The sequence below is a fragment of the Dictyostelium purpureum genome, assembly GCF_000190715.1.
Source record: "Dictyostelium purpureum unplaced genomic scaffold DICPUscaffold_168, whole genome shotgun sequence".
Lineage (NCBI taxonomy): Eukaryota > Evosea > Eumycetozoa > Dictyosteliales > Dictyosteliaceae > Dictyostelium > Dictyostelium purpureum.
The window spans coordinates 1-14550 of record NW_003519505.1 but is presented as its reverse complement, the minus strand read 5'-3'; the positions used below and the strand labels follow the sequence as shown (position 1 = coordinate 14550).

Genomic DNA, 14550 nt, shown 5'->3' with positions numbered 1-14550 from the left:
TTTTTTTTTAAAAAAAAAAATAAAATAATTGATTATGCAATGCTTACTAATATGAAGACTTATTACTACCTAATAATCATGCTATTATTTATTTATTTTATTAATTATAAAATTAATAACCCAATTTTTTTTAAAAAAAGGTTAAAAAATTATATTAAAATCCCTTTGAGATTTTTTTTATTTCTTTTTTTATAATATATAAAAATTTACAAATAAAAAATAAAAAAAAATATATATATTAAAAGGGGAGGTGATTAACTATTGATAGTATTGTATTGATGGATGAAACCCACTATAATAGTATCTTGAATCTTGTGGATATCCATTCATATCTACGTAGGGGTGTGGTATATTGGGAACTTGTGAGTGAGGCGACATTGGTTGGCGATCCATCATTACAGGACCTTTTGGCGAGTTTGGTTGTGGACCCTGTTTTGTATTTGGTGGTGGTGGAGGTGGTTGTGGTTGACCTGATAACGACTGTTGCTTCTGTTGCTCTAAAAGTTGAATTCTTTGGTGTAGTTTTTGTTGAATACTCTTTTTATCGTCGTTTAATATTGAGTTGTTTTGATTGCTTGGACTATTACTACTTATATTTGGATTGTTTTGATTATTATTGTTATTATTGTTACTATTATTTGAACTTGAACTATTTTGTTGATGCATTGAGGGTTTTGGTGTATGGGGTGTTAACATTTGTATTCTTGGGTCATTATAGTATTCTTTTGGGGTTAGCTGATGTGGTGATACTGGTGTTTTAGGTGTGCTTGGATATATATAATATGGGTATATAAATTTATCAATTTCGCCAAATTTCAATGCATAGTTGTGAAGTCTTTCTTCGATGAGACTGAATCGGCCTTCAGTTTGGACCTTATAATCTCCAAAGCATGCTCTAAGTTCGTCTAGTTTATTATTTTGTGCTTTAACCATATTATTAGTTTCTGTTAATTGATTTTGGCTTTCAATTATTTTTAATTTTAATACTTTAATTTCATTTAATAAATAATCTTGAACTATAATTGGATCATTTGTGCCAACGGGATTTGATCTGCTTGATAATGGATTCTTTGATTTAGATGTGGTTGTGGTTGTTGCTGCTGGTGCTGGTGTTGGTTGTTGTAGAGATTGCTGTTGGTGTTGTATTTGTTGTTGTTGTATTTGTTGTATTTGTTGCACTTGTTGTATTTGTTGTTGTTGATGATGCTGTTGTTGTTGTAGTTGTTGTCTAAGAGTATTAATTTGGTTCTTTAAATCTTTTTCCATTTGATTCTTTTCATCAAGCAGTGATTTATATTTCTTTTCGGTTTCAACGTCCATTACTTGATTATTGTTTTTGGAAGATATAGTATTTGTTGGGTTTATTTGTGGTGGTGGAGGTGATGGAGATGGTGAAGTTGAAGGTGATGATGAACCAGAACTATATGCTGTCATTATAGTGCCATTTGTTTTTGTTACAAAATTATTGGGCATTTCAAATGATTCATTTTTATTATCATTTAAAAGTATATTATTTATATTAATATTTGATCTAGTATGTGGTGATAATGTATCTTTTGGGCTATCGATGGGCGAGTCACATGAAGATAATAACATATTTAATTTGTGTGTTACTTCGGGTGTTGGTGAAACTGGTGTATTTAATCCCATTTCCTATAAAAAAAAAAATTTTAATTAATAAAATTTAATAAAATTTGAAATAAAATTTAAATACCTACACTACCGCTATCTTTGAATTTTTTTAACGATGGGTTTGTTGAGTCCTTTGGTGAATCCCTTTTTTTACTATTTTTAAGTGTTGATTCTAATAAATATATACCACTAGTTTTTATGAGTGAATCTTTATTACTTGGTGGTGTGTTTATTGCTTTTAAATTTAATTTTGGTACAGGAATCGTTTTAGCTGATCCATTATTTTCAAATACTTCATCTTCATCCAAAACAATTGTTGATGGTAGTGTCATTTTATTTTTAATTATTTAGTGTTATTGTTTTATTTTATTAATATTTTATTGCTATTTATTATATATAATTAACTATTATAATTGGTATATGTATAATTTTTGAGTGAAGGGGCTATTTATATGTTGATTGATTGGTTGATGATAAAAAGAAAAAAAAAAAAATAAAATAAAAACTTTTTTTAAAATTTAATTTATAAAAAAAAAAAAAAGGTTGGGTTTTTTTATTTTTATTTTTATTTTATTGTAGTTGTAGATGTTGTTGTTGTTGTTGTCTTTTTACTTTATTTTATTTTTTGGTACTGTTACTATAAAGAAAAAAAATCAAATATTATAATAAAAAAACATATAAATTCTCTACTTTGGTGATTAGAAGTTAAGGAAAAAAAAATTTTATAAAATTTAAAAAAATATTGGAAAAAAAAAAAAAAAAAATTTTTATAAATCTATTATTTTGTGTGAGTTTTGTTTTTTTGTGTGTAATGACTCTTTTTTTAAATTTTGGGGATGATGATTTGAATTATAATTAGTTTTCTATTAAAGTTTACCTATAATAATTTAAAAAAAAATTTAAAAAAAAAAAAAGTTATTGGTTGGTTTTTTTGAGAGCGCACCAGATATCTATGTTAGGTTGGATCTCAGTTTTGAGATTTTTATTTATTTTTTTTTTTTTTTACATACCCACCAATATTGCGTGCAAGAATTAATTTATTATGATTTAAAAATGTAGTGTTTAATAAATTGATTTTTTTTAATATATATTTTATTTTGTGCTATTAATTTTTATACATATATTTATTTATTATATATATTTTTATAAATATATTTTTTTTTTTCTTTTTTTTTTTTTTTTTAGTATTATTTATATAATTGTTACTGTGATGTTTTATTAATAAAAAAAAAACAATTATTAAAAGATATTTTTTTTAAAATGAGTTTAAAGAAAAAAATATATTGGTGATGATTTTTTTAGAACGAGTGTTTTTTGTGTGAGTTTTGTTTTATGCGAAGTGAGAATAACTTTTTTGTGTGTGCGTTTTGGCATGCCTTTTTTTTTATTTTTTTTTTTTTTTGATTAATTATTGGGCATTAAATTCACAGTTTGCCAAGATATTTGGGTTTTTCTTTTTTTTTATCAATTTAATTTATTTTCTTTTTATTAGAGTCTGGAGGAATATAATACACGACATTCTATAAAATGGGATTTAAAAATGGGATTAAATTTGAAAAAAAATAAAAAAAAATATATATGCGAAATATAAAAGTGTAATAATATATATATTGTGATAGATTATAAAATCAAAACTTTTTTTTTTTTTATATGTTCAACAAACAAAATAAAAATAAAAAAACAACTGTTATTGGCGAAGTATTAATTGCCATTTAATTTTCCTTGATCTTCCGCACAACAAAAAAGGATTTACCTTTTTATAAGTTTTTTTATTATTATTTTTAATGATTTATTTATTTTACAAAAAATGATAAATGAAAATGAATAAAATAACTTTGTATTAAATTACATTTTTTAAAAAAAAAAAAAGAATATTTTAGGGGCATATTATCCAAAAATATTTGTTATTGGATCAAAATTAAAAATAATATATAGTTATGTGATAACTTCAAATAAAAAAAAATAAATAAAAAAAATAAAAATAAAAAAAATAAAAATAATTAAAAATTAAAAATTAAAAAAAAAAAAAAATTAAAATATGAATTTTTTTTTATTTTTTAAAATAAATTAATAATACACATACACAAACAATGGAAATTGAAAATAATAATAATATAACAAACAACGACAATGAATCAGATACAGAAACCATCCAACGATTAATGAAGCAAAGATCTGAAATGGAAAAAGAACTTGAGGGATTAATGGAATTCCTTAAGAGTGGTAACGGTAAACAGTTTGGTTTAAAAGGTTCATTTGTAGATAGTGAAGGTTATCCCGTAAGTATAATATCATTATAGAAATAATATTAATAGCAATAATAAAAATAAATAAAATAACTATGAATTTGAATAGTTTATAATACATTTAAAATTGTAAAATATTAATAAAATCTAAATAGTCACCACATTTAGAGCTTATTATTGAAGTTAAAAAAGCAAGGAGCAGAATTGCACATCTCCAAAACGATTATAAGGAACTTATGAAAAATATCGAGGATCATTTACAAAAACTACACAAAAAATCCCCAATTCAACAATCACAAACATCATCAATCAATTCAGGTTTAAAGACAAACGAAGATAAAATGGATATCGAAAATAACAATAGCAGTGTAAATAACACCATAACAAATACTGATACCAATAAAACAACAACCGAAATGGAGCCAATTCCAATACCATTTGTATATATTGATTTAGTTACAGAAGGTTCACCCTCAGATAAAGCAGGTTTTAAAAGAGACGATCTCATTTATCAATTTGGTACCGTTGGTCCATTTTATAATGAAAGCGATTGCACCGAATCTAAAAATACCAATCATCTTCAATCAATTGCAACCATTGTGCGTAATAGTGAAAACAGGGCAATATCAATTAAATTATTAAGAGGCAATAATCAAAAAGTTTCAACATCATTAATACCCCGTAAATGGAATGGACAGGGCTTAATAGGGTAAGTTAATTAAAATACAATTATATTATCATATTTTTATATAAATTTGTGTATGGATAAAAAAATATAAAATATTAACTTTTTTATTTTTTTTCAAATAAAATTTTATAGATGCTTAATAAAACCATTATAAACCAAATATTAATAATTAAAAAATAAAATAAAATAAAATAAAATAAAACAATTTAGACAATATTTTTTTTTTTCATTAACTTTATTTAGAAATATATAATCATATTTGACCTGTATATTGCATGGGTTTTTTTAAATTTTTTTTTTTTAATAAAAAAAATTAAAAAAAAAAATTTTCAATTGATCAATTGAAATTTTTCAAATTTTTTTTATTTTTTTTTTTTTATTTATTCCAAAATCATAATTTCTAAAAACCTATAGTTTGTATATAATATAAACTATAATATATAGGTATGTAAAATATAAATAAATTTTATTTTTTTGGTGTGGGTGGATTTATATGGAAAATAATTTTTTTTTATTTTGTGGGTTCTGATTTAGTACCCCCACATTCTTTTTATATTACAAACATAGTATAGTAAAAAATAAATTTAATAACAGAATTAAATTAATATAAATTAATTAAACTTAATAAAATAATTTTAATAAAACATTTTTTTTGTTGCATTTACTTATTTTCCTTTTCTTTTTATTTGTTTTTTTTAATTTGTTTTTATAAAATAGAGGATCAGATTTTTATATTTGTATAAAAATAGTTTTAATATTGTTAATTCAATACTTGTTATTTTACCAAGAAACCTCACCTAAACAGCATTGTATATATAGAATAATAAAAAAAAAAAAAAAAAAACAACTCTTATTTATTTAAAAGTAAATTAATTTATATAAATAATTAAAATAATAAAAAACATTCGTATTATTATTTAAAATACAAGCTAAGCAATACTTTGTATTGTATTTTTATATATAAATAATATTCAATTACTATTTTACTCTTTTTGTTATTTCCCCACTTTTTTTCTATCTACAAATTACATTTAAAATTTTTTAAACTTATCCAACTTTATAAACATCATAAACCACAATCTCTCTTTTTCAAGCTCTTTGCTACCAAGACATAACACAATAACAAAAAAAATAATAAAAAAATAAAACCACCACACAATTTTAATTTATTTAAATTTAATACTACTAAAATTCAACAACTTTAAATATTTTATTCATATATATGAATATATAAAAATATTGTGATAACAAATAATTAATAATAACGAAAATTTTAACTAAACAACATATACATTACTACCACTAACAAAATAACCCCACTTTATTACTACAACATAAAATAGTTCCATCTTTTTTTTTTTTTTTTTTAAATTTCAGGAGGAAATTTAAGAAATAAAAATAATTTAATATACAATAAAAACAACACAATAAGATAATTATTTTTAAAAAATTTTAATGTATTTTTTTAATATTTAAATCATTTTATTTTAAATATCACTTATTATAATATATTTTATAATAATAAAATATTTTTTTATTTTTTTTAAATCATAAATTTTTTTTTTTTGCTAACTTTTTTTTTTTTTATAAAAATTTAATTAGATTAAAAAATGTTAAAAGGAATTGAAATTAGAGCAAATATTGATCAAAATGTTCAAAAAATTTTAAACAATGAATGTTTAGAATTTCTCTCACAATTAGAAAGAAGATTTGGCGGTATTAGAGATAATTTATTGCAAAAAAGAAAAGAAAGACAAGATCAAATTAATGGTGGTATTCTCCCAGAGTTCTTAGAATCAACCAAGGCAGTTCGTTCAGGTGATTGGAAATGTTTACCAGTACCACAAGAAATTCAAGATCGTCGTGTTGAAATTACTGGTCCAACAGACAGAAAGATGGTTATCAATGCTTTAAATAGTGGTGCCAAAGTATTTATGGCTGATTTTGAAGATGCCAATTGCCCAAATTGGGAAAATTCTATCTATGGCCAAATTAATATGATTGATGCAAATAGTAGAACCATCTCATATACCTCACCAGATCGTAGAGAATACAAACTTAATAAGGATGTTGCAATTCTTTTTGTTAGACCAAGAGGATGGCACTTAAATGAAGAACATATTTATATTGATGGTAAAGCAATGTCTGGTTCACTTTTCGATTTTGGTTGCTATATTTTCCATAACCATCAAATTTTAAAAAATAGAAACTCAAGTCCATACTTTTATTTACCAAAATTAGAAAGTCATTTAGAAGCTAGATTATGGAATGTAAGTATTTCTAAATAGTTTTAAATTTTATATCCACCAATTACTAATTTTCATATAATTGAATTCAATTTTTCTGTAGGATGTATTTGTATTTTCACAAGAATATTTAAAAATGCCAATTGGAACTATTAAAGCTACAGTTTTAATTGAAACTATTTTAGCCTCATTCGAAATGGATGAAATTTTATACGAACTTAGACAACATTCAGCAGGTTTAAATTGTGGCAGATGGGATTATATTTTTAGCTTTATTAAGAAATTCCAAAACTATCCAAACTTCATATTACCAGATAGATCCAAGGTCACAATGACAAGCCCATTTATGGACACTTACGTTAAACTTTTAATCTACACTTGTCATAGAAGAGGTGTTCACGCTATGGGTGGTATGGCTGCTCAAATTCCAATTAAAAACAATAAAGATGCAAATGATGCCGCTATGGAAAAAGTTAGATTAGACAAATTAAGAGAGGTAAAAGCAGGTCACGATGGCACATGGGTCGCCCATCCAGCTCTCATCCCAATTGCAATGGAACAATTTAACCAAAACATGAAAAATGCAAACCAAATTGACTACATCCCACAAACACCAAACTTTTCCCAAATTCAAAAATCATTATTAGAAGTATCAAAAATTAAACCAGGAGATATCACTGAAGAAGGTTTCAGAAGCAACATTGTTGTTGGTATCGAATATCTTGAAGCTTGGTTAAATGGTAATGGTTGTGTTCCAATTTTTAATCTCATGGAAGATGCTGCCACTGCTGAAATTTCCAGATCACAAATTTGGCAATGGATTAGACACAGAGCCCCACTCCCAAATGGAAAACCAATTGACATCAACTATTATAACAATCTTTTAAGCGAAGAAGTTTCAAAATTAGAAAAAGCTCATCCAAAATCAACAACCCTTAAACAAGCCATTTCAATTTTCAACAATCTTATTGTTTCACCAACATTTATCGATTTCTTAACTCCATCATGTTATAATGCTATTGTTAGTTCTGAAAAAGTTAATTCACCATCAGGTTCTGCAAAATTATAATATAATATAATATAATTTACTTTTAAAATATAATATAAATAAAAATATAATAAACCCTAACAATATTTATTTATTTTTTTATATATAAAAAAATTATTTTATTTTTTTAATCTTTAAATTTTTTATTAAAACTATTTTTTGAAAATAACTTTTTAGTTACAAATGTTTCCTTGTCATTTGAAGATGATAATAAGAAAACTAATAATACACCAATTAATAACATACCAATTATTGGTAATAATGATGATGATGTCCCTTTCTCTGTAATATAAATGGAATAGCCCTTTAGGGTTGTGATTAAGAAATCGTTAATTCCGTCGTTGTTAAAGTCACCAACAATAGGAGGAGCCATAACTGGATTGGTTTCGGAGCTATCTAATGGTTGCTCTAAAACCATATCACCCTTTTCACTTACAATGGCCATCATACGTTCGCCCACGGCTAGAATAAATGGTACAAGTCTATTGGTATCGCTTTCGAATGAAAATACTTGTAATGATGGTTGGGTAATTGGCTCGATATGTCTTGTCCAGTGAATATTGGTTTCTATCTTCCACATTTTAGAACCCTTTGAATTGAAACTTGAAATTAAACCAGTGTTTACTAAAAATACCATTTGGATTTGGTCGTTTTCTGATGATCTAAAGAATGCTGGTGGTATTGTTTGAATAAGTCTTTCGTTTTTGGTTGACTTGGTCTTCTTTTTATTATTTAAATTATTTTTATCTGTGCCCTTCCACATAAAATATTCGAAATCAAACATTCCTTCATTACAAATCTTTAAATCAAATATTTTTTCACGTGCTGGTATACCTGACATACCCAATGCTTTACATACTGTTTCTTTACCACCATCTTCACCTAATCCCTTAAAACTACCTGCATATGTTGTAATTTGGTCCAATACTCCATCACCATTTAAATCAATATATGAAATAAAATAATTTCCATTACTGTGAAAGTCTGAACTATCTAAAACCAATCTACATAATGTATTGCCACTTGAAATTTGAACCACTTCAAGACCATTCTAATAATTTAAATATTATAAAAATATATATTAAAAAATGTTTTAAACAATAATATTGCTTTATGTTTATTTACCTTATTGTGTGCTACAATAACATTAGGATCTTTAATATTTGATTGAAAGTTTGCTTTATCTTGACTTTTTAAAATTGAAAATGATTCTAAATTTGATGGGTTTACTCCTATCACTTTGATATGAAAAAAAAAAGAAATTAGTATCCATCCAAACTATTAAAATAGTATGTGGTGTTGATAATTACATTCACTATCCCACTCTTGATTATTTAAACCTGTTGTGGTAGAGGTTTCTACATTTCCTCTAACTGTATTGATTTTTTTGCTAAAGTGTCTTGCGTCAAGTTTTGTATCATAACCTGTTGACCATTTATGTGGTAATGCTGCTAAAACTGAATCTCTATAAGTTCTCCAATCAACCTCACCTAAATGATCCAATTGACTATAAATATGTTGTTTAAAGCTGTGTAATGAAACATCCTACAAATAAAAAACTAGCATTAATACAATGTATAAAACCTTCTATTGGTATATAACCCTAATAATTACAGATTCTTTTCTATGCTCTTCATCAGTATGTTTATTAACTGGCATAAAATCATTTTCTTCATGACTCCAAATTTTATAACCCTTTTCACCATCATATGCAAAATATGAAAAATGACTTTCATCACGGTGTGTTTCTTTTTCATGGTCATCATCTCTTTCGTGGCTATGTTCCTCATTAGTCTCTATTTTGCCCTCATACATTGGAATTTTATAATGTGATTTATGGACATATCCTTCCATTGGCTCCATTCTACCACCTATAATTACCATACCTTTATCTGAATTTGGTACAATTGAAATTGAAATTTCACTTTATTTAAAAAATATTAATAAATAATAAATATGCTGTTATTAGTGAAATAGTACATACGATTGATAATGATTTGGTAATACCTCGTCAGATGCATAACTCTCCCATAACTTTTTTAATTGATGATTAAAACACAATATTGACCAACCATCAGTTACAACTACAATAATCTGCTGTCTTGGTACACCTGGTACATATGGTGATGTAAATCCAGTTTTGATTGATGTTGGTCTTCTACCAGTTGCTAAACCAACTTCTGATTTTAATGATACTTGATATTTAATTGGCAATTGAAGTAGGTTTTTTTCTGATAGCTCATTTTCATTTAATCTAAATAATTCTATATTTTCGTATGTAACTGTTTCTAAAACTATTAATCTATAATCATTTGTAACATATATAATTTCTATAAAAAATTAAAAAATTAAAAAAAAAAAGGATCAGTAAATAAATAAAATATTTTATAAAATAATAAGTTTATAATTACCATTTTTACCATCACCATCAATATCTGTTATAATAGGTAATGGAAGATATTCGTTGATCTTGGGATAATGTGAATTATCATAATTATTTGTGTCAATCGGTATCTCTAGTAATAAACTTATTTTATAATCTTTTTGTCTATATAGTGATATAAATATTACAACAAGACTTAATAATAATAACCATGTATCTCTTTTCCTCATTTTACATTTACACACATATATGAAATTAAATTAAAAAAAAAAAAATTTTAAAAACTTCATTTTTTTTTTTTTTTAATTTTTTCTTTTTTTTTATTTAATAAAAAAAAAAAAAGATTAAATAATATTTATCTTTTTTTATTGAATAATTATTTTGATAAATTTTTTTATTAAATTATTTTTTTTAGTTAAAATAAAAAAAAAAAAAATTATATTATAAATATTAAATTAAACTAATTAAATTGTTACTTTTTAATTGATTAAAAATTAAAACCAAATTTAAAATTAAAATCGAAATCGAAATCAAAAATAAAAATCAAAGTTAAAATCAAAATCAAAATTAAAATTAAAATAAAGTTAAAAAATAAAAATTATAAAATAAAAATTATAAAAATTATTACATTCTGGATTTAAAAAAAAAAAACATAATCCAATTGAATTATTTTTAAATATGTATAAAAAAAAAACTAAGGTTGGTTGAGGGAAAAAAAAACGAAATTGAAAATTCTTTAAATCCAAAAATAAATAATAATAAAATAAATTAATTGATATATATACACTTTCTAATATTGTAATTACAAATATATATATATATATATATTATAATATTTAATATAAATTTTAATATTAAATTAATATTTATTATTTTTACTTTTTTTGTTTTTATAAAGTTTTTTAGAGTTTGGGAAATCATTTGCATCAAACTAAACCAAATACACCGGGCAATTAATTTGCTTTCATTTTTTTTTGAATTTTTTTTAAAAAAAAATTTATTTTTTATTTTTTTTTTTAATTTTTTTTTTTTTTTTTTTTTTTTTTGGTGGTACGGTGCTGCGCAAAATTTTTTTTTTTTTTTACAATAGTAGTTTTTCCATCACAGAGCTCATAAAATGTTTTCAAAGGTAGAAAGAGAGAAATTTATTTGTATATAAAAGAAATTTGTCATACGAATAAAAAAAAAATAAAATAATAATAAAAATGATGAACGATGATGATTATATAACCACACAAATTTCAACAAATTAAATAAATCAATTACAGCTAAAAGAAAAAAATAATAATAAAAAAAAAAAAAACGAAACAAATAATTTATTTATTTGTATTATATTTATATAAAAAAAAAATTAAACTCGATAAATAAATATTGGATTGTAGTAGTAATGATAGAATAAAAAAAATAAAATAGGGCTATTCGTTTTTTTGGAAAAAAAAAAATCGTAAATCACACACTCACACAAAACTCACAGCGTAGAAAAATATTTTAGGGTTTAGCATAATAAATATAATCATTTTATGGAAAATAGTTATCTCAAAATCAATAGACTTGTCATCATCATTTTTACAATTTTTTTTTTTTTTTTTTCGTATTTTCTTTTTATATATATATTTTTATAAAATAATGTAGAGAAAATCACTAATAATTTTTTTTCTTTTTAATTCACAACAGAACCAAATTGTCATTGACGCCAAAGGTCACCTCTTAGGTAGATTAGCTGCCAAAGTTGCCAAGGGTAAATATTATTTAAAAAAAAAAAGATTAGATAAAAAAAAAAAAAGGAAAAAATATTAATTGGGGAAATTATTATAATTATAGAATTATTATCAGGTCAATCCATCGTTGTTGTTCGTTGTGAAGAACTCAACATCAGTGGTCCATTATACCGTAACAAATTAAAATGGGCTGATTTCCTCAACTTAACCATGAACACCAATCATGCTCGTGGTCATCGTCACGCTCGTTCACCATCAAAAATCTTCTGGAGAGCCGTCAGAGGTATGTTACCACACAAAACTGCTCGTGGTCAAGCTGCCTTAGACAACATGAAAGTCTTCGAAGGTGTCCCAACCCCATACGACAAAGTTAAAAGAGTCGTCGTCCCAAGCGCTCTTCGTGTTGTTAAATTAAACACCACCAGAAAATACACCAACTTAGGTAGACTTGCCCAAGAAGTCGGTTGGAAATACCGTTCAGTTGTTGCCAAACTCGAAGTCCAAAGAAAACAAAGATCATCAACTTATTACCGTAAAGCTGCTTTAATCAAATCATACAGAGCTCAAGCCCTCAAAAAATTCACCGCTTAAAAGAATAAATTGAGACATATAAAAATTTTATAAAAAAAAAAAAAAAAAACCATATTATTTTTAAAAAAAAAAAGACTTTATTTTTGTATTTTTTATTTTTTTTATTACATTTATCTGTTATATTTTTTATTTGTATTTGTATTTTTTATCTGATCACATCACTTTTTCAAAAAAAAAAAACAAAACTAATCATTATTATCTCTTTTTATTAGAAAAAAATTACTGAGAAATAATTATTGTCGTATTATTACCCACAAAAAATATTTTTATTTTTTAATTTTATTATTTTTAATTTTAAAACAAAATTTTTTTTTTTTTTTTTCATTTTTATTAAAATAACACCCTATATAAAACACACTACTTTTTTTTTTTCATTCTTTCATTTTTTAATATTTCATTTGGTTATGGAGATATGTAGTAATGAATAATAATAATTATAATAGTATTAATGGTAATAATAATAATGTTAATAAAAACTCAAATACCAACAACAATATTAATAATATAGCAAACAATAGTAATAATGCAGTACATCATAACAATAACAATAATAATAATAATAATAATAACAGTATAGCCAAACCATTTTATAATAATCATTTTTATTTAAATGAAAATAATGAAAATATATACCCAACCAAACAAAAATGTTATTTTAAATTATTTATTTCAGATATTTATAGATTAAAGTATGTTACAACATCCAAAAGATTTTTATTTCAACAAAGAATACCCACGAAATATATAGAGATATTTGGACATATTGTATCTTTTCAAAAGAAAAAAAAATTTGGTTTAATGACAATAGAGATGACTTTGGATGATGGGACAGGGTCTGTAGAATGCGAATATTTTTTAATAGATACACCAGACCCAAAGTTCTCAACCAATCAAAACCCAATTAGAAAGTTGACTTATTTTTTTTAAAGATGTACCATATTCGTTAGGTTTCCATTTTATTTAGGATTTGGGGAATTTTTAAAAAATGATACCTTTCGGAAAATAAAATTATTTGGTAAGAGTCCAATAATATTGGTAAAGATATCTTTATCTAATATATAATTTAAAAATTAAATTCTAATTGTTTTTTTTTTTTTAAAAAAAAGAGGTTATAAATGACCCAAACAAAGAGATGTTTTTATGGTTAGAGTATATCAAAATTCAAAAAGAATATTATTTCCCATATGTTAAATATGTCAATAGTTTAATATTTTCAAATATTTCAGATAATACAGTTGACGATCAAAAAATTGGTAATAACAATAATAATAACGAATCAATTAGCAAATTCATGCCAGCTAGAATAACTACACCTTTAAGTAACATTAAAATTAAAATTCCATCTCTTCCACAATTTAATCCTATAAAAGCCAGTGCAATAAATAATAATAATAATAAAGTTAATAATAATAATAATAATAATAATAAAAGTAATATTAATATTAATAATAATAATAATATTAATAATAATAGTAATAATAATAGTAATAATAATAATAATAATAATAATAATAATAATAATAATAATAATAATAATAATAATAATAGTAACCTTTTTAATAGAAATAATATAAACAATAGTAATATTAGTAATGGTAATATCAATAATAAAAATATAAACAACAAAAGATTAGCAGAGGAGCTTAGGAAAATCGATAGTATTTTATTTAAAAAAAATAAAAAGGAATAGAATATTTGGGATATTTAAAAAATCAATTAGCTTTTTCATATTATCCAAAATTCACTTTTCAGTTTTTTAAAAAATAAAAAAATAACAATTTGTTAACATATTTTAATAACGAATAATCATGATCGTGGCGATCTAAATCCATTCTCGAGAAATAAAAAATGTATGTATGATATCCTATATAAACAAAGTTTCTTATTTTTATTTTATTTTTTATAGAAATTTGATTTGGTTTATGTTTCTTCTTTGAAGGAAAAAAAAAACTAAATATCATGTTTGGTAGATATAAAAAAAAATCACCACACAACACA

At 23.5% G+C, this 14550-nt stretch overlaps 7 protein-coding genes across 7 annotated transcripts; 5 read left to right on the top strand and 2 right to left on the bottom strand.

Moving 5' to 3' along the window:
* Positions 1 to 258: 258 nt before the first annotated feature.
* DICPUDRAFT_153632 (uncharacterized protein) lies at positions 259 to 1964 on the bottom strand (the record flags this gene model as incomplete). The annotated part of the gene is made up of 2 exons (XM_003289228.1): positions 259 to 1653; positions 1719 to 1964. The coding sequence occupies 2 exons, from the start codon at positions 1962 to 1964 to the stop codon at positions 259 to 261; spliced, it is 1641 nt and encodes a 546-aa protein (XP_003289276.1).
* Positions 1965 to 3722: 1758 nt separating this feature from the next.
* Positions 3723 to 4591, top strand: DICPUDRAFT_35527 (uncharacterized protein; the record flags this gene model as incomplete). The annotated part of the gene is made up of 3 exons (XM_003289240.1): positions 3723 to 3911; positions 4034 to 4246; positions 4301 to 4591. The coding sequence occupies 3 exons, from the start codon at positions 3723 to 3725 to the stop codon at positions 4589 to 4591; spliced, it is 693 nt and encodes a 230-aa protein (XP_003289288.1).
* A 371-nt stretch (positions 4592 to 4962) lies between these two features.
* DICPUDRAFT_48509 (uncharacterized protein) lies at positions 4963 to 7939 on the top strand. The gene is made up of 3 exons (XM_003289239.1): positions 4963 to 5010; positions 6169 to 6836; positions 6916 to 7939. The coding sequence occupies exons 2-3, from the start codon at positions 6177 to 6179 to the stop codon at positions 7879 to 7881; spliced, it is 1626 nt and encodes a 541-aa protein (XP_003289287.1). The 5' UTR covers positions 4963 to 5010; positions 6169 to 6176; the 3' UTR covers positions 7882 to 7939.
* A 7-nt stretch (positions 7940 to 7946) lies between these two features.
* On the bottom strand, positions 7947 to 10475 carry DICPUDRAFT_98309 (uncharacterized protein; the record flags this gene model as incomplete). Its single annotated transcript, XM_003289227.1, has 6 exons — positions 7947 to 8911; positions 8986 to 9098; positions 9171 to 9405; positions 9475 to 9784; positions 9845 to 10190; positions 10272 to 10475. The coding sequence occupies 6 exons, from the start codon at positions 10471 to 10473 to the stop codon at positions 7988 to 7990; spliced, it is 2130 nt and encodes a 709-aa protein (XP_003289275.1). The 3' UTR covers positions 7947 to 7987.
* Positions 10476 to 11347: 872 nt separating this feature from the next.
* On the top strand, positions 11348 to 12583 carry DICPUDRAFT_98308 (ribosomal protein L13a). Its single transcript, XM_003289238.1, has 3 exons — positions 11348 to 11372; positions 11918 to 11981; positions 12065 to 12583. The coding sequence occupies exons 1-3, from the start codon at positions 11361 to 11363 to the stop codon at positions 12550 to 12552; spliced, it is 564 nt and encodes a 187-aa protein (XP_003289286.1). The 5' UTR covers positions 11348 to 11360; the 3' UTR covers positions 12553 to 12583.
* A 389-nt stretch (positions 12584 to 12972) lies between these two features.
* DICPUDRAFT_80047 (uncharacterized protein) lies at positions 12973 to 13479 on the top strand (the record flags this gene model as incomplete). The annotated part of the gene is made up of 1 exon (XM_003289237.1): positions 12973 to 13479. One exon carries the CDS (start codon positions 12973 to 12975, stop codon positions 13477 to 13479), a length of 507 nt encoding a protein of 168 aa, XP_003289285.1.
* A 205-nt stretch (positions 13480 to 13684) lies between these two features.
* DICPUDRAFT_80046 (uncharacterized protein) lies at positions 13685 to 14242 on the top strand (the record flags this gene model as incomplete). Its single annotated transcript, XM_003289236.1, has 1 exon — positions 13685 to 14242. One exon carries the CDS (start codon positions 13685 to 13687, stop codon positions 14240 to 14242), a length of 558 nt encoding a protein of 185 aa, XP_003289284.1.
* Positions 14243 to 14550: the final 308 nt, after the last annotated feature.

Excerpts from the sequence above, each read along its gene's own strand:
- DICPUDRAFT_48509 (XM_003289239.1), top strand. The coding sequence starts at position 6,177 with ATGTTAAAAGGAATTGAAATTAGAGCAAATATTGATCAAAATGTTCAA. Across the intron at positions 6,837-6,915 it reads TAGAAGCTAGATTATGGAAT|GATGTATTTGTATTTTCACA; the intron begins GTAAGTATTTCT and ends ATTTTTCTGTAG.
- DICPUDRAFT_98308 (XM_003289238.1), top strand. Across the intron at positions 11,982-12,064 it reads AGCTGCCAAAGTTGCCAAGG|AATTATTATCAGGTCAATCC; the intron begins GTAAATATTATT and ends TTATAATTATAG.